This window comes from Telmatherina bonti, assembly GCF_933228915.1.
Source record: "Telmatherina bonti genome assembly, chromosome: 21".
Lineage (NCBI taxonomy): Eukaryota > Metazoa > Chordata > Actinopteri > Atheriniformes > Telmatherinidae > Telmatherina > Telmatherina bonti.
In genome coordinates, this window is record NC_136630.1 from 11649603 (window position 1) to 11667805 (window position 18203).

The 18203-nt window shown below is 37.0% G+C and overlaps 2 protein-coding genes across 2 annotated transcripts in view; one reads left to right on the plus strand and one right to left on the minus strand.

The window, feature by feature from the left end:
- The first annotated feature begins 2143 nt into the window (after positions 1-2143).
- chac2 (ChaC, cation transport regulator homolog 2 (E. coli)) lies at positions 2144-6442 on the plus strand. Its single transcript, XM_079261351.1, has 3 exons — positions 2144-2468; positions 3842-3877; positions 5815-6442. The coding sequence occupies exons 1-3, from the start codon at positions 2334-2336 to the stop codon at positions 6205-6207; spliced, it is 564 nt and encodes a 187-aa protein (XP_079117477.1). The 5' UTR covers positions 2144-2333; the 3' UTR covers positions 6208-6442.
- Positions 6443-8099: 1657 nt separating this feature from the next.
- Positions 8100-18203, minus strand: part of psme4b (proteasome activator subunit 4b) — a gene marked incomplete at its 5' end in the record, with an annotated part of 39065 nt that continues 28961 nt past the window's right edge. Inside the window, 9 exons of the mRNA XM_079261196.1 lie at positions 8100-9091; positions 11303-11436; positions 11619-11757; positions 12515-12670; positions 13704-13832; positions 14010-14095; positions 16310-16512; positions 17661-17792; positions 17988-18079. Of these exons, the coding sequence (XP_079117322.1) occupies positions 8957-9091; positions 11303-11436; positions 11619-11757; positions 12515-12670; positions 13704-13832; positions 14010-14095; positions 16310-16512; positions 17661-17792; positions 17988-18079 (1206 nt within the window). The 3' untranslated portion in view covers positions 8100-8956. The remainder of the gene's footprint in view (positions 9092-11302; positions 11437-11618; positions 11758-12514; positions 12671-13703; positions 13833-14009; positions 14096-16309; positions 16513-17660; positions 17793-17987; positions 18080-18203) is intronic.

Below are 18203 nucleotides of genomic sequence, written 5' to 3' on the forward strand. Positions count from 1 at the left end.
TATCTATCTATCTATATATATATATATATATATATATATATATATATATATATATATATATATATATATATATATATATATATATATATATATATATATATATATATATATATATATATATATATATATATATATATATATATATATATATATATATATATATATATATATATATATATATATATATATATATACATATATATATATACATCATAGCCTGTCAACTAACAAGATATTTGAACATATCGTACTATATATATTCTTATATTCTTGTCAAAGTGTCTTTCTTCCTAACTGAAAAAGGACATTAGAAAATAAAACAATAAATCATTTCCTGGTTTCAGTGTCACATCCTTTACAGAAACTTCCCATGCCAGAACTGATTAATGGACATATCAGAATGCATGTACGGACAATAGATCTGTGTCACTAACTTATCACATTGTACCAAATTCAGTGAAAGAAAAAGTTACATCAAAAATAATATTTCTGTTTTATTTAGGTAAATTTCTCATCCTATTCTGTTTGCTTTGACATGGCATCATTACCTTTTTAGAAAAGGGGCTTTCACATCTATGCACCTAAATAAAGGATCGTCATTAATATAAATAACTCATTATCCTCTACAGGGACTGTAACAACTTGAAACTGCTTCATTTGGACAGAATCCTGCGACAATTTACAGCCAGTGTTATGATAGCAATTTAGACAACACATTTTATACAATGAAAAGGAAAAACACTTTATGGCTTTGAGTTGGCAGCCACAAAAGCAGTACACATAGTTTTTGTTTTCATTTTCATATAAACTTCATTGGTTCAGATATACACAATTTGCACAGCAGAATTGACCTTTAGTCTTCTGTTAGTTTGGCTTCAGAGTCTTGAACAATAGTTTCTATATGGCAGATGTTTCCTCTGCAACATTATCCAACCCAGCTGGGAGTTTAAACCACAGATCTGTCTGTCCAAACTGGAACCTGGGAAGTTACATAAAAGCTTTGCTGAATAGCCTCTCAGAAACAGAAGAATGAGCAGAGCTTTGGTTCATGGAGTTGACATTGTAGAACCAGACTGTTGCTGTCCACCTTATTCGGTTCTGAATCATTGCTCAAACGCATACATGTGGAGAATTTTATTTAAAAGAGCACAAGAGAGAGGGTGGGGGAAATAGGAACTCAGCACCCCCTGCTGTTTGGAATATAGCTCTATATTCAGTAGCGCTTTGAGACACCAGCGTGCATTTATAGAAAGTACAGTAATGGATGTAAATTGGAGGTAAAAGTTTTATTACTGGAGGATATATAATTTAGTAGGACTATCAGATCATATTCTTAAAAAAAGAAATGTGTGTGTGTTTGTGTGTGTGTGTGTGTGTGTGTGTGTGTGCGTGCGTGTGTGTGGGTGGGTGGGGGCTGTGGGGGGGGGGGGGGGGGGGGTCTCAAATATGCTTGTCTCTCAAATATGCCTTGTGCTACAGGAGCACAAGACATCATCAACACATTTATTATTTGTTAACTTGTCATTTGTACCATGGATCTCTTTGTAATTACTGTGTTGTCATTTTTTATTTATCCACTACAAAAATACATGTACTTCTGGGAAAAGAGCAATAACTAGTAGCTCAAAGCAGCAGCAGCTTAGTCGGACCAGGTTATAAACACAAAGTTAGTGAAAAAAAAAAGTATATATATTTTCATTAAGCAATGATGACGCTTTCATAAATATATGTATGATCACTGAAAGACATTATTATAAAGTGTATATAGTGTAAACCGACTGTCATATTTGGTTTCTACACAACACTAGCGTCTGAAATCGTCCGACTTTATTGCACCTTTTGACCCAAATAAGATTCGTGCGCCGCCAACTTGTAACTTCCGGGATGGTGGTTTTGTTTTCAAAGTACAAAAATGATGTCTTGATAGAAATGGTTGTTTTAAAACAGCAACGTTTATAGACAGTAGCAAGTTTGGAAATACGCATTTTTATGTAATAACCATAGGCAATAATAATTGAGTATTAGATTGATTTTGCATTTAGTTTAAAAAATGTACAATAAATTCGAAAAAAAACTCTATTTATATTGAAAGTCTAAAACCGGAAGTGAACATGCTGACGTAAGCCAGATGATTTGACAGTTTGTTCCTGGGACAGAACAGCTGGTACTCTGCTCGTTTAATATCACCTGAACTCTTTCAGGTAAACATGTCAGAAATTATACGGGTACGACTGTCATTTTAATCCTTTACTAGTCAGAATAAAACGTGAGCATTGAATCCAGCTTCAGCCGTCCTTGTTGCCATTAAGATAACATTAGCTTTACGTATCACCATGTGGGTTTTTGGTTATGGCTCCTTGATATGGAAAGTAGATTTCCCTTACGAGGACAGGAGGGTAGGTTATATAAAAGGCTTCAGTCGTCGCTTTTGGCAGGGCAGTACCGACCACCGAGGAGTACCGGGGAAGGTGAGTGTATTTTATTGTGTTATTTGCACAAAGACAACAAGTATAAACTGCTAAAATGATAATTAAGAAAGTTGCGTTTGTGGGGTCCCAGACCAAGTTCACATTCAGGTTTATAACATGTTATTTATGCTTTAGAGAACATATATGATCTGTAAGAAGGACCCTGTGGTGCTCTTACTATGCTAGTAAAGATGAGTTTGCTGTTGCTGCTCTGTTTTAGAGTTATTTTCTCCTGACGAATTGTACATTTGTAAAAAAACTGCATGTTATTTATTATGCAAACCACTGTTCACACTATATCATTATTCATGTGGACATTTTTTTGCAAACTCAAACCACATTAATGTGATAACTTGTTGAATTTTAATAATGTTCAGACGATGCGTGCGAGTAATGAGAGTGTGTGCCCTCGGATAATTACCATCTTAGCAAAACTATCTTGCTGAGTCATTAGTTAATGTAAAATGGGGAAAACACTAAAAGATTTAACTGACTGAAAAGTCAGAAAAGAGAAGTGTTTAAGACAGCTGTTGTAATTTGTAAATCATAGCACAAGTAGGTGTTTTATTATAACAAATATTCAACACAGTTGTAAGGAAAGGTTTTATTTAACTGCAGAAAAAATAGGTTAACATATAAAACTGAAGCTACCAGAAAACTGGTAGTACCACATATTATAAGTACCACATTATAAAAGTGTAATTTATCTCAGGTATCAAGTACTCTGAGCGTTGGTCAAGGTGAAGAAGGCTGGAACACAACCAACACTGAATAAGTAAACAAGTTAGAAAAAGACAAATCAAGACAGATTTTAGGACAAAGACATGATTTTTTTTTTTTTTAAAGTTTTGTTTTAGTTTAAATGAAAATGACTGATGGTGAAGCAGATGGATGGACCTGAAGCTTTATTACTTATGGATTGTTTCAGGCTGAAGACTGCAAATCAACCCCCATACCTACTGCCAGGCTCTGGAAAATACTTTTTCAAATTTAAGATTTATGAGAGAAGAACACTTGCCTTGAACAGCAATTGGAAGGTCATAGTTGCTGCCTCAGCATAAAAAAAAAAGAAAAAGACTCCATGGATGGAAGGCTTGCAGTAGCCTTGATATGAGGGTTACTCTATATTTCTGAAGGATCAAACATGTTATGTAGTTGTCATAAATAAAAAAAAAAATCCAGACAGAAATAATGTACTAAAAAATATACATGCAGTTTAAACATTACTGATTATAGCCATATAGTAAGAAATGTCTTCTTCAGTTAATGTTTTCAGTGATTCTTTACTTGTGTTTTTATTAAAATCTTTAAATTTAGTGTTAGTTTTGCAGCATGTCAAAGTACCTGATCCTCTCTGTCTGCATGTTTTACAGCCTGGACGGGTCGTCACTCTGGTGGAGGATCCTGAGGTACGCTGTAACCATTCCCCAACTCATAAAGTACATTTAAGTGTTGTTATTTTAATGCACCATTGTTTCTAGATAATTTTAACTCCACTGGGCCATCTTCAAAAACATAGTCCAGCACCTTGATAAATGTGAATTTTAATTAGATAAAACACATACGTGTGGAGAATTCTGGACTTTGTTTTTTCATTTTTCCAAAAATAAATTGCTGCAAGGTATATGGGAGTTCTATTATTTCACTTCATTTAGAAGTTATTTACAGCACTTTGTGACACAAAGTAATATGAAACTGGGAAATAAGGAGTAAAACAAATATTTGAATTTGCTTAAATAAGTTGTACTCATTCACCTTTTTCATTTGAGTTACTAATAATAAAATGTCATGTTAAGAGGTGGTTGATAATTTATTGATGGTTCATAATCATCAATATATTTTTATTACAGGATATAAAACAAAATTACTTTCTACATAAATGCTGATAACAGTTTATGACTACCCAAGGGTCATAATTTACATTACTTCATAATCATTATTCCACTCTTGTCTGAATGTCTGACAGCATTTATGGTGCGATGACCAGCAGCTAAAAATACCCCCGACTGACCAACAGCCACATCTATAAAATAGGATTCCATTCAATTAAGATATCTCGTATGATGTTAACTGACATGAACAGATGCTTTTACAAAGATGATATTCGTGTTTATTGTTCGTGAGACCATGTAGGCTCTTATATGGTGTGCTGAGTTATCTAGCAAGAGCTTTGTAAGTATCTAGAGCACATGCACTGACTCACAAGGATAGTAAAAATGTTGTTAAAAACAGATCATTACAAACTACATGTTTCATAGTAGTGGTGTAATAATAAAACTGCTGCAAAAGAACAATTTTATTTATTGATTACCATTATTATGACTTTGTTTTTGTAATCATTTGGTACATTGTTTGGTCTGTGAGGCCAGTTCAGGAAGGTTGCTGCTTTCTGGGCATGCTTTTTCCACATATAGGGTCAGGATATTTAATTATAGCAAAACGATGAGTGTTTTTCACTCCCACTGTAACTAAAATAGTGGTTTAAATACTGTGGCTGACCTGCAGCATTTCACAATCACAGAAAAGATAAAAAGCAGAAGATATTAATGGAAATTTAAGATTTCTTTTACTATGAAAAGTTGGATTCTCTGTTTTTCTCACAGTTATACCATCAGTCAGCAAATATGGAAATGTTTTACATGTTTTTATAAAATGCTTTTACTTTGGCTTTGAATCTTTACATAACAGAATTTAGTATGATTTGTATTCTTTAGGTCATGATTCAATTTTCTTTTCATTTAATCACATAATTAAATGACATAATTTAAAACAAATGTATTTAATACAAACAGAACATTGTATAGTGACTGAAAGGCACAGACTAACGTGTAATGCATGATGCTTATAATTGAAAATCCCTTCTACTACAGTGCAGTATTCAGAATCTATTCATATCCACTGTGTTTAAAAAAAGAGAGAAATGTTAGCTTAAAAGCAGAAAAGAGCATTAAAAATGTATACGATGTATGTCAGTTAATGGTATAGGGACTGATTAGGCCAAACAGACTAGTGTGCTTTTATTTATGCAGGTTTTTGAATAAAGATGGGTAATTCCAGGTAAAATTTAATATACATTTAAATAGGTGCTAAGTTGCTCCTTTTTCTTTAAAAACAAATAAATGAATAAATTAGCAAATCTGTACCAAGCTGTCTCTCTGCCATGTGATAAATTTATGCGTTTTCATCCTAAAGTGATTCTTTATTAAACTACCGTATTGGTTAAGGAAGTATCTTAAACAAACACTCTCTTTGTCTGTATTATCACGTTTTCTGACGTGTAAAACTTTAGAAAACTAAAAAACAAACATGTGAACAAAACCTGTTTTTTTTCTTGTTCATTTTTCAGGGTTGTGTTTGGGGTGTTGCCTACAAGTTGCCGACAGGTCGGGAACAGGAAGTCAAGAGCTACCTTGACTACCGCGAAAAAGGTGGTTACCAGGTCATTACTGTGACCTTCCACCCCCGTCCCTCGCTCACTCCCTCGCCTAGCCAGACCCTGCTCTACATCGGTTCTGATGACAACCCCAACTACCTTGGCCCAGCGCCACTTGAAGACATAGCCAACCAGATCATCAACTCCACTGGCCCAAGCGGGAGAAATACGGAGTACCTGTTTCAGTTGGCTGAGGCTGTAAGGACTATTCTGCCTGAGGACTCGGACACACATCTGTTTTCTCTTGAGTCTTTAGTAAAAGAAAGGCTACAAAACGGACAAACAGATTGTTATAATGAAATATAGAATAAAATCAATTATTTATTGACCAGGTAGGATTTGTCAAAATGGTCTCAGGGTAAACAATAAACTTTGTTGAGGTTAGTCAGGGTTTTCTGTCAGGAACAGGAAATGCGTTGACCTTGTTCATATCACAGTGCAAAGAGATGCCAGCAGTTTGTAGAATAATTCAAATGAATATGACCTAAAAGGAGAAACTCATAAAATGTACTGACAAGAGTCATGAAATATATTCTGAATAAAGCACACAAAGGGAGATGAGTTGGAGCGTGATTCTGAATGTACATTATGTGGCAAAAAATGCAGTGATTTATTTTTTGTTTAGCATTTGATAGTCATACTAATCTATACTCTCTATCCCAGTTTGCATTTGTTGTTCCGGGAGCCCACTTGTCAACATATCCAGGTAAGAGACTGGGCAGATTCCTCAAGAGGATCCAAGCTTGAAAAAAAGGCAAACACCTGCTACTTGCTTACAGTTGCAGACTTTTGGCATCCTTTCACAGGTTTATTATTGTTTTATTTCCTTCGCAATCCCCAACACCGTCACACTGATCACCCCTGGGAGCTACAGAGACAGCATAGACTGAGAAAACACAAGGAAAGGCTCAAAAAATGCATCTGCGCCCTCAATCCAGCAAGTGGGTAATTTTGACCCAAGGGCAGCAAAAAGTTTTGGTATCTAGTTCTCTAACAAGGTGATTAACTAAAAAAACACAAAAACAAAGACAAAATAAGTATCCGATCCATGATTTGATCATGGTTGTGGTTCAATGACAACAATTAAACAGTCATCTTCATCATACTAGTCACATTTTGACATTATCAGACCAAGACAACATCCAATACATGAAACGTTATTAAGAAAATAACATTTTATGTTTTATTGCTAGTGTTAGTTTTAATAAATTGTTTGAGATGAAGGAATTTATTCTGTTAAAGTACTCTACATTCATGATATAATACCTGTGTAAACCTTTTTGATATTTTTTGTCAATAACATAAACATATATAAGGTAAACGATTCAGGATGTTCTAAAGACCAGTCAAAATAAAAGTTTTATTTTCCTCTTGCAACATTCTGAGGTACAATATTCAACTTTTTATCTGGTTTATGATCACTTGCCTGCAGAAGGACATTCCCAACAGACTGCTCTGTAATTTGTGTGACTGTAAGCTCCAATTAGCATTGTAAAATGCTGTGATGATAAAACACTGTCAACATTTTACCTGATAAACATCAGCATGGCAAAATTGCTATTTTAGCATGGTAATGCACTGACTGTTGTTTTTAACAACATAACCCTAACCCATTGCACTCAAGACACCGCTGTGACAAATTGCAGCCTTCAGAGCTGGGAGTGAAGCTGCACTTTGTCTCGCTTTGATAAGCCATGTTTTTCCATGCAATCAACCTGCCATGTTTCCTTTAGAAATATATCACCATTGAAATTACAACCCATCTGTTGTGATGCATTGCTTGGGATTTCATTGATTTGATAGAACAAAGAAGATTGTAAGTTACTCCCTTCAATTTAGCCTCTTAAAATAAACTTGAGTTCCAGGTTTGGGGACACACTTCAGCACATTTTTAAGGAAATGTTATAAATATTTTTAAAGTTTCTCGTTATAATGCTGCTTCACTGCACCATTTCATAGCAGTTACTATTATCTCAGCTGCATTACCTCATCATGTCCTAGCATCGGTTTGTCCCCCTGCCAGCTGACGTCTCAGCACTGAACACATCAAACCGCATCAGAAGAAATCAAGATGCAGAGCGAAAGCGTGACAGCTCTATTTGGGATCCCGCTTTGTTTTCTTCTTCAGTACACGCATGCACACAAACACAGCTCCAACCAGTTACCAGTGTTTATTGGCTGTTGCAGCATCTGTACAATGTTACATTTTTTTTGGCACAAAACTAAGAACTATCCATGCAAGAAGAAGCCTTTATGTTTGAGCTCAGTGCAGAATAGATTGTGCAGCTGCTGACTGTGATATGGGTGTCATCCTCTCTAAAATGTATCTCACAGTAAACATGATGCAATAACTTTATTCTTCTCAGTGCTGAACTATAATGCAACATAGAATTTTGTTTTATAAATATAACAATTTTAACCCACTGTGGGTTTATATAAAATTATATATTATTTATATGTGTGTTTATATATATATATATATATATATGTAAATGTTGGGGGGGTGTTTGTGTGTGTATACATACATATAATACATGGTATATACATTTTTAAGTTCTATATAGTATAAACTTAATATATTTTAGATAATATATCAGTTTTAAAAGTGTTATAAAGCATGTTTACTTTAAGAGTTGTGTATTCCCATTAAATCATATCATTTAAAGACCTTTTGAACGCAAACAGATTAACACTGTGATGAGGAAAAGAAAATGACATCTGAGGAAAAATGTTTGTTTGAATGGAAGAACAAGATGCTAAATACACATTTGTCTCTGAGTGGCCACCTTTTGGGCTGCTGTGCTGCTTGGCGAACAAAATAAACATACCAAGCAAGTGAAAAATTTTGAAACCGTGTTGCCCAGAGCTGTTTTCCTATTAAAGGCTAACAGCGGCACGTGAGGTTCCAGAGGGAGATCTCCGAGCCAGCATTATCAGACATTACTGTAACAGGCTGCACAGAGGACTGGAGGTCCCAATAGTGTTTAGAGGTGTAATTATTTTTTGGTGCTAGCTGACAGTCAGTCTGCAGAGGACATGGGAAGGCAGATGGCCGTTAGGCGTAGTAACAGGGCGACACCAGCAGGTTTGTGAGCACAAGCAGCTGGTCGTCAGTGAAGCACTGCCGATGCTCTTGCCAGTTGTCATGGTGGGTGCGCCTGAACTCCGACAGAGTCTTCTTCACTGTCATCTAAAACAAAAATTAAAATCATTACATATCCATTAAAAAAAAGGACATAAATAACCATCAGCTGTACTTCTATCAGTTGCAATAGTTAAATGTCAAAGCGTAATGTTGAGCTGATGTACATGCAATGCAGACAAGATCAAGATCTGGAGGTTTGTTTGTGTTGGTGGTGGTGTTCTGCAAACAACTGCCCACATGTTATAGCACTGATCTGCCACTTGGGGCAGTATCAGAAAAATGTGGAATACTCTGAGCTGTGAGCTGCTCTTGGTCTTGTTGAAGCTGTTATTGGTGCTGTAGCTTTGCTGTTTGTGAAGTCAGTGCGTAGTGAAGTGAAACTAATTACTAAATAATTAAAATTGTGAAGTCCAGCTATAGTCTAAGCTCTTCACCTGTGTCTCTTTATTATCTTTGTTTTGCTGTTTGCCCGTCTGGTTAACGTTCAGCCAAACAACAGTCAATCAGTACGCAGCATTATTACCCAATGATACCCCGTTAATTTCAGTTTTCTCGATCTACACAAGTGGAAGACCTCAAGTGTGTGAGGGACCTTAAGTTACAAACTTTTTTTCTTTTTTTTAAAAGAACAAAATATAACATGTTAATTTAAAGCAAAATTTGAATATTTGTAAAAAAAAAAAAGTTTTTTACCATATTTGTGACAACAAATATCACAAAACAACACTAATAACAAAATGCACTCAATTTATATTTGATATCTGCAACAATAAAAAAAAACAGGGATAGAAGCATGTTTATCCCTGTATAATATCACCACTGTAATTATTAAGGAATTATTTTTTAACAATAATCATTTGGGATTCAGGAGACCATTAGCTGATTTTTCTGTCAGTTTTCTTTATATATAGACTTTACCTTAAAATTTAGATGTAATCAGAGTGCTGAAAATCTTTTAAGTGGGTAGCAGTTTAGCACATAGATTGTCTTGCTGAAATAAGCATTGCCTTTCCTGAAAAATATCTGTAAGGCTACACATGGTGCCGAAACCTGCTCTTACAAAATTGCCAGCTGAATGGTGCTTCTCTTTAGCTTGCAGGATGACTTGACATGAATTTCCAATTGTACAAAATATCTTTCCAGTTTTTTTTCCAATTTGAATATGTAAATTTAGATGCATTGGAAAATTGTCTTCATTGACTCTAAGAATGTTTTTCAGAGCTTGTTCAGTGATTTCTAGTAAGCGACCTGAGGACCATGATCTTAGAAAGCATTGCTACATTTTCAGGTTGCTTAACTGGGTAAACATTTCAACATCCATTAAATATTTTTCATATACTGTTGAATATTTTAGGGTTTTATTGACTGCATTTATTTTTATTCAGCTAGTATCTTTCTGAAAATAATCTGCTAAACTCAATACATTTATAAAAGAATATCCATTTTCAAATATATACCTTAAGATACTCAACTTCAAGATGAACAAACTTACACTATAATCAACCCAAAGGAATGTGTTTGACTTGCAGTATAAAAACCCTGCCAATAAACTCCGTTGTAAAGTTCTGCCGTAAAGAGGCTCATTGACTTTTGGAGGCACACAAAAATGCAGAGCAGAATTCAAAAGCATCTGACGATCTCAGCTTCTGTGGTCTGACTTGTTTACACTGATAAAAAACTTACGAGTAGACTATCATTTATTCATGTTAAAATGCCAGATACAACCATTTAAATATGTAACATAGGAATTACTTAAGAGTCAAACAAGTTTAGAGTGAAAAGTTAGTTGATTCAACAGGAGCATGAAACAAGGCATTAAACTTCAGGTCACTGGTACTGAGAGACCGACTCATTATTTAAATATCGAGTTTTTTTTGTTTCACACTGCAGACCTCATTTTAAAGAGGGAGAAACTGACAGAAATTCAGATTTTTTTGTCAAATATTCTGTCTTGTGTCCTCTGTAACTGACTGCTTGATTCTTCTAATTACTGTATATTCTCAGTGGTGTCACGTTGTATTTTCTTTCTCATCTCTTTCACTTTGTAACAAGAGAAGCGCTAAATTATCGCCACTAGCTCCCCATCACTGTAATGATTCAATGTCTGCTCTATGGATTACATTGTATGTCTTCTTCATGCCTGATCTAAAGCCACAGACATCATTTTCTCCTCAATTGGACAATGAAATTGTATTCTTTTAGCTCACACTGTTTTTTTAACATAGTGTTTGCGTGCGAGCGAATGTGCGCATGCACCTCTATAGGCTGTGGGTCGTTGAGATGTTCGCTCAGGTCCATGAGTATCTGAGGCATCCAGTGTGGAACGTCGTAGGGGCTGGACAGGATGCACGCACTGAGGCCGAGCACTCCGGCATGGCGCCGCACTAAGTCTGCACACAAACGTGCACAGACACACACAAAAATGGAGAGTTAAAATGGGCTTTGGACTTTCAAGGCTCACAATTCCCCTGGGATAAGAAAGGGTAATAGGGCAAGTTTTACTGTGATTGCCTCGATGTGTAATTGTGACGTGCCATGAAATGTGTGTGTGTACGTGTGTGTGTGTGTGTACCTGTGGAGGCCAACTCTCCTCTGGCCTTGGGGAGGCAGGTCTGACTCAGCGTCTGGAGCTGTGTCTGCAGACTGGAGTCCAGAGGGAAGAACTGGCACTGCAGTAAACCACTGAGGGTGGTGCACGCCATGTCCCTCACCTTGATGAGGAGGCAGAGTCAGAGGTGGAAAAAAAAAAAAAAGGCAAAGCCATTAAAATCAGAACCGACAAATAAAGTATTCAGTGGGGAGCGTGAGGCAGTTTAAGAGCGAGATGGGCATGCACAATTTAGAGACGAGCTGAGGAGGAAGGGGGGAGGGACAGATGAAGAGTTGAGCTGAGGTAAAACGCACTCGCAGAATGTCACAGCACTCCTGCATCCCTGCGTATACATTATGAATAAGCAGCGAGTGATAGTTAATGCATTAAAGCAGTCACTGATACGAAGTTAAAGCATTTACCAGACGTACAAAATATTAAGAGACATAACTACAATTTAGACATGTTCGAAGAGCAGTCAGTATTGATTTTCACCTACCGCTGTACAACCAGATCAATGGAGACAGTTTAATAGTTTTGAAAGCAAGACAGGTGGGATAAGGACTGTACAAATGTAATGCTCCTCAGTATTGGAAGAGACTGCAAAGTACATGTTATTGCAATAAATATAGGATTAAAAACCAAATCTAATATTTAAGGCTTTAGATCACCTCAACAGAAGTACAAGAGTTTTTTTTAAATCAACATTCCAACAACCACGGTGAGAAGTGAGGTAGTCTGTTATTTTTAAGCAATAACCGGGAACAGAAAAGAGAGCCAGAGGAGGCGGGGGATAATAAGTCGCCCTTATAATCCTTTGGCAATCACGACAGGAATGCAGTGGCTGCATCAGACTGGCGCTTTTGTGAATGCATTACCTCAAGCTGTTCATCAAGCAGCAGCTGTATCACCAGCTTTCGGATGCAGAGAACCTCAGTAGGCAAACTGAGCAGAGTAAATAAGTTGTAGAAAACCATGATCTGGAGGTAGGTCAGTACTGAGAAGCGTGCGTGCCACGATCTGCTGCCTGCCATCTAAAAAAAAAAGAAAAAAAAAAAGAGAGACGGACAGCAAAGCAAAGAGATTAGAAAATGAGGAAAGACATATTACATTGTTGATGAAAGTTCATATGCTGTGCACAGAAGCTTTTATGAATGGTACGATGTAAACAAAAGAATATTTTGTGCAAAATAATGTGTTTTATATTTTTATTTGTGCACATCAATGCTTGTAGCAATTGTACAATGGTGCACATGGCAAATTTAACAGGCATGGTGCGCAGATGGAGAAATGAAGTGATGGCATCATTATAGGATCCAAGAGAAGTGTGTGTGCATTACTCTGTGGAGTATAAACCTGACCATAGCCTTATAGAGCCCAGACGTTCTTGATATATACAATTTCTGAAACATTTGGCATCACTTAATAGTAAAAACATTCCTCAGAATCCTGTCGAACACACAAAAAAGTAATAAACGCTAAATATCCCTAAAATGTTATTTGAAGCATTTTTGTCACATTTCTTCTAAGGGCCAAATAAAGACGTCATATGAAAAAAATGATTTTGTCTTCCTGAACAAATGCTAAAAATGAACTTTTGGTGTGTCCAGTACAGAGGTAAAAACGACCATAAGAAATCTTCTGGTGGTTATGTTTTGAACAATAGTGCTACACATTAAAAATCAAGAGAAATACTTTTATGTAATAGACTCCCATATGAAATTAAAAAGCAAGGAATAAAAATGTGTTTTATGATGATTTTAAAAAAGGAACCATTGGAGCCTCTCTTATATACAGGGCCAGTTGAATGTTACGTCTTGAGGCTATTACAACAAAGCCCCTGAACCTAAACCCCAGAACACCACAAGCAGATGATAATAAGGTCTAGAAGGTATCTATGACAATTAAATACAAGGAGGCAGTGACACCACAGAACCATGAACAGATACATCTGCAGCATCAAAAAGAAGCTAATAATGTGCAAAAGTTTTAGATAGTAATAGCTCTGAAGCAGCAGTTTAATTGGGCAGCATGAGTATCTTTATGTGTGTGTGTACGTGTGCGTACCTCCTCGAGAGCTGCCAGAACCAGAGGGATGTGCTCAGGATACAACAGCCCCTGGGACATGAGAGAGAGACACGTGCGTGCATCCTGCTTCATCTCATCATAGCTCTCATCAATCTCCACTGGGGCAATCTGCAGGGAGAGACAAACACAGAGTGAGACAGAGAGGTAGGAAGACGCACAGCAACGCACCATTTTGAGTAAATGAAGAGAGAAATTGAGTTTAATGGGCAAGTAAGATTGAGTGGGTAATAATGCTGTGCTGGGACCTCTCGGTTCGTGTGTGTGCGTATGTGCGCGAGTTCTTACCTTAAATAGTAAAGGCAGCAGCTGTAGCTGCTGCTGAACAGGAGTGGTGAAAGTTCGCCCGGCGCTTGCCATCAACCATTTCAGCACTGCAAATACAAATAAACATTCACTGTGGATGCAAACGCACACAAACATGTACATACACAGCGGGTTTGGGATGGCGCCAAATGATAAAAACCTACAGACTTGGAGCTGTGACTTCACTGCATTGCTCTGTTGGTAAAGCATAATTTATCATCATTTAGTATTTAATGACCTGTATAATTCTGTAACCAGATATTTGTCTGCATAATGGAGATTAGAACAATGACAGAAACCGAAAGAGCTACTTGGAAAATATTAAGACAAAAAAATTAGACCTAAATTGAGTCTGAATAAACAAAGTTACCAATATGGAATTTATTCATGTTTGAAAATCACTTCATCAGAGAAAGGTTGTGTTGCACTGCAGAAGTAAATTACAGGCTAATTTAGCTAGCAGTCCATTGTTTAGTAAAGTTCATACCTCCATGCTGATGCAGATGTTTCTCAGAGCAGTCTAATACAGAGTCCCAAAACTTCTGATGGACAAGTAAATACTTCTATTCCTTAATTAATAGTATCGAGCAAATTCAAACTTTGCAAAATCTGCTGCTATAAATGGTGAAGCCACATGCAAAAACCCATAATTACTTTTTGAAAGCATGCTTACTGAAAAGTGACGCTGTTACTTAACTTGGAAAATTGGATTTCTTTATAATTTATATGGACTGAGCACAAGTGATGAGAATACGCTAAATCTGTCTTGAAGTACAAATATTCTGCAGATGTTCATGTTGTATAATTTAAAGTTTCCTTTTAAGAGAAATTCTTTCTGAACAAAACTCTCTTTCAAACAGAGGCAGCACTGCAGCAGTCAATCTAAGGACAGCTAAACTAGCTGAATAAATGATAACAATAATAACAATCTCTGTCCCTTAATATATGAGGGAATGTTTTATGTCTGTTTGTCAATATACTCATAAACAAACTCCTTTTCCAGAAATGTTGGGAAATTCACTAAAATCGAATGAAAATGTGCAACATTAACTTGTTAATCACTTTAAAACTTTATTTACCCCACACAAGTTGAAAGAATCAATTATCTTCGATGTCCGATGTAATTACACTATGAAAATAAATACAAATCTAGATTTTAAGCCAAAAACATGTAACAGAAGTTGGGAAAGAGGCAAAGAAAAAGTGAGAAGTTTACAGAATATAAAGGTAATGCTGTCCTGCAAGGTGCCAGAATTAGGTATAAAAAGAATAGTAAGAAGAATATTTATTCTTACGAAGTAAAGATTGGTGATAGTTCAAAGTTTGTGCCACACTCCACTAAATAATAATGGATGAGATACACACACTTGCACTTACTGTGTTCTGGTGCTGGCACCGACCACAATGTTATTTCTGCATCACTTCCTAAAACTAAAGATGAGCCATACGTTTGTCACGCGTTTAAAAAACTGGGCAGTGCCAGACTTAATTCTGCAGAACTTACACCAGCTTGGTTTCATAGAAACAAAAGAGTGTGCTTGGCTGACTTAAAGAGGAGAATGAGATAACCACTCTCACGACATGCAGAGCGGCTAAAATGAATTCAACAAGATACGATTGGTATCTCCTGCTCCCAAATGGTTAAAAAAAGGTAAATAAAATGCGGATAGTAAAGCACAAGTTTAAAAATGCCTCTCTGCAAACTATTTTGTGTGTGTTAATGGCATCAAATAGAAGAATTATTTTATTTTCTTAATCAACAGAGTTGGCCAGTTCAGATGGTGAAAATGATGTCCTTTGAATTTTCTTGTGACTAGGCGCTCACAAATGACTTCCAAGGTAAAAGCACACCTTCATTCCGCCTTTGCTAATGGGGACAACATTTTTTGGTAATACAGTACAACTGAAAAGTGCAAAGAGCTACAAATTGATGTTTTTGTTGCTTTTACAAAACTCTCCAGCTTTTCTGGAAATTGGGTTTGTATAACGTTGTAAACTCTGTCACCCCCTTAATGGAGTTTGTCATTTACAACATGGACGGTATCCAGGAATTATACCTCAAGCACCAACCCAAGAAACATCAGTTGTCATTGTTTTTTAGAATAAATTGAAAAGGTGAAATCAATGAGAAGCTATTAAGTTGTGTCGTCTTGTGCGCTCTTCTATTTCATCAAGAGACTAAACTGCTGGAGCATATATACATGTTTTTTTCCCCGGCTACAGTCTGGCTTTCAACATATCCATCCAGCACACAGTTTACATTCTCGTATCCACATTCTGACCCGTCTTTAGGAGTTTGACAGCCTGGGTGCGCTCATCCGTCTCCTGGGTGTTCTCCTCGTGGACATGGTTGTGAATCTCCAGCTCTGATGTGAGGGGCTTGAGTCGCTCTAGGACCCGAGTGACGAATTCTGCCACGTGGGGGGAGGAGGTGGGTCTTGTGTGGGGCAGGGCCACGTCTATCATGAAGATATAGGTCAAGACACTGGAGAGAGGGGGGTAAAGGAGGAGAGGTAGAGTAAGAAAAAGGGAGTACAGAGAGGAAAAGAAAGAAAAGAGTTAAACAAGTAGAATGGGACCAGCTGAGATTATTGAGGAGAAAACACGTCAGACAGCTGAAAATTACACAAATTATTCTTTTGGTTTGTTTTCAAACTCTCTTACAAAGATAAAGATGGAAAGTTGTGCTCCAGAAAGACACAGTTGGAGTATTTCTCCTGTTCCGGTGTTACACAGAGAATGGCATGTCCATGCAGTATATACACACAGCCTAACAAGCTGAATCTACTGACAGCCGTAGTAGTCTTTAGGATTTAAAATATTTACATTTTAGGTTTTATGAATGTTAATAAATTACGTGGAATCTGAACTTTATCTGCACTACATCGGGAGCTCGCACCGCACCTGCTTTCGCCGTCATTGTAACATCTCATAAACAGAAGGATTAGGCTGATATGAACTCAATAAAAAAAAAACAAAATACAATGTCAACACATAGCATACAGCCCTACATGTTGAAACCTGAATCAGACCCTGAAAACGAGGTGGAAAACAGCAACCCACAGCAACGAATGCAGCAGGATGTCTCTCTTTGGTAAACTCACCAGCCATCGTTGGAAATAACTTTATCCCACGTTTTCCACCCGCCTGATGTATTTGTACATGTCCTTGTTAACCAGTAGAAGGTAACCAATCACTGAACCTTATCCCCCGGGACGTCACAAGGATTTTTGTGACGTCCCGAAGTAGAAAAAACTCTCTAAAACGACGCGTTTTTCGTTGCCATGGAAACCGAACAGAGAGAGTGCTGGAACTCAAACCATGGTTTTATTTTTTAAAAAAAAATAATTATCCTTCTGCAATGAGGTTTGGAAAGGCATGAATAAATGATGATGAAAAAAGCTATTTTGCCATATTTCCACTATAATGATGTAACAGACAGATTACCTGTTACATCTATAGAGTTTATGGATACATGACTCAGCAGAACTGATTTTAAGACACACACACACACACAGAGCTGGACTTGCTCTCTTAATGCTGTTAACCTGGAGAAAACACTCATTAAATTAGATTAACCTACTTAAACATAAGCATGTAATCCAGAAGAGATAGAACCAAGTTAATCTGTACCTGCCAATGCGCTCCCTGACATTCTTATACACCTGGGTTAGTTTGGGCTCCAGGTAAGCCAGCAGCCTGTGCAGTAGTTCAGAGACTCTCCACTGCTGCTGGGCCAAGCCTCCCTGAAGGACATACAGCAAACTGACACACACACACACACACACACACACACACACACACACACACACAAAAGAAAAACAATGGAGGATGAGAAGGGAAAGATAGGGAGGGGTCATTACGTGTTACTGCAGCAGCATGTGTCAGCTCAGGTTACTACTGCAGCCGGATATCAGAATCATCACAAATTTCACACAATTACTGCAGACTTAGCCATACCTGGCATCTCTGAATGAGCCACCCTCTCCGCTGAGGGGACTCTCCATCAGCAGCTCAAACAGCCAGTGGAGTTTTCTGGGGTCTCTTCCCTCCTGTTGGACAGCATCCAGTGCAAAATAAGGTCATATTTTTAGAATAATTATTTCCCAAACCATAGAGAAGCTCTAGTCCTTCATTCAGCTACTGTATGAAAGTATGCACATATATTAGGGCTGA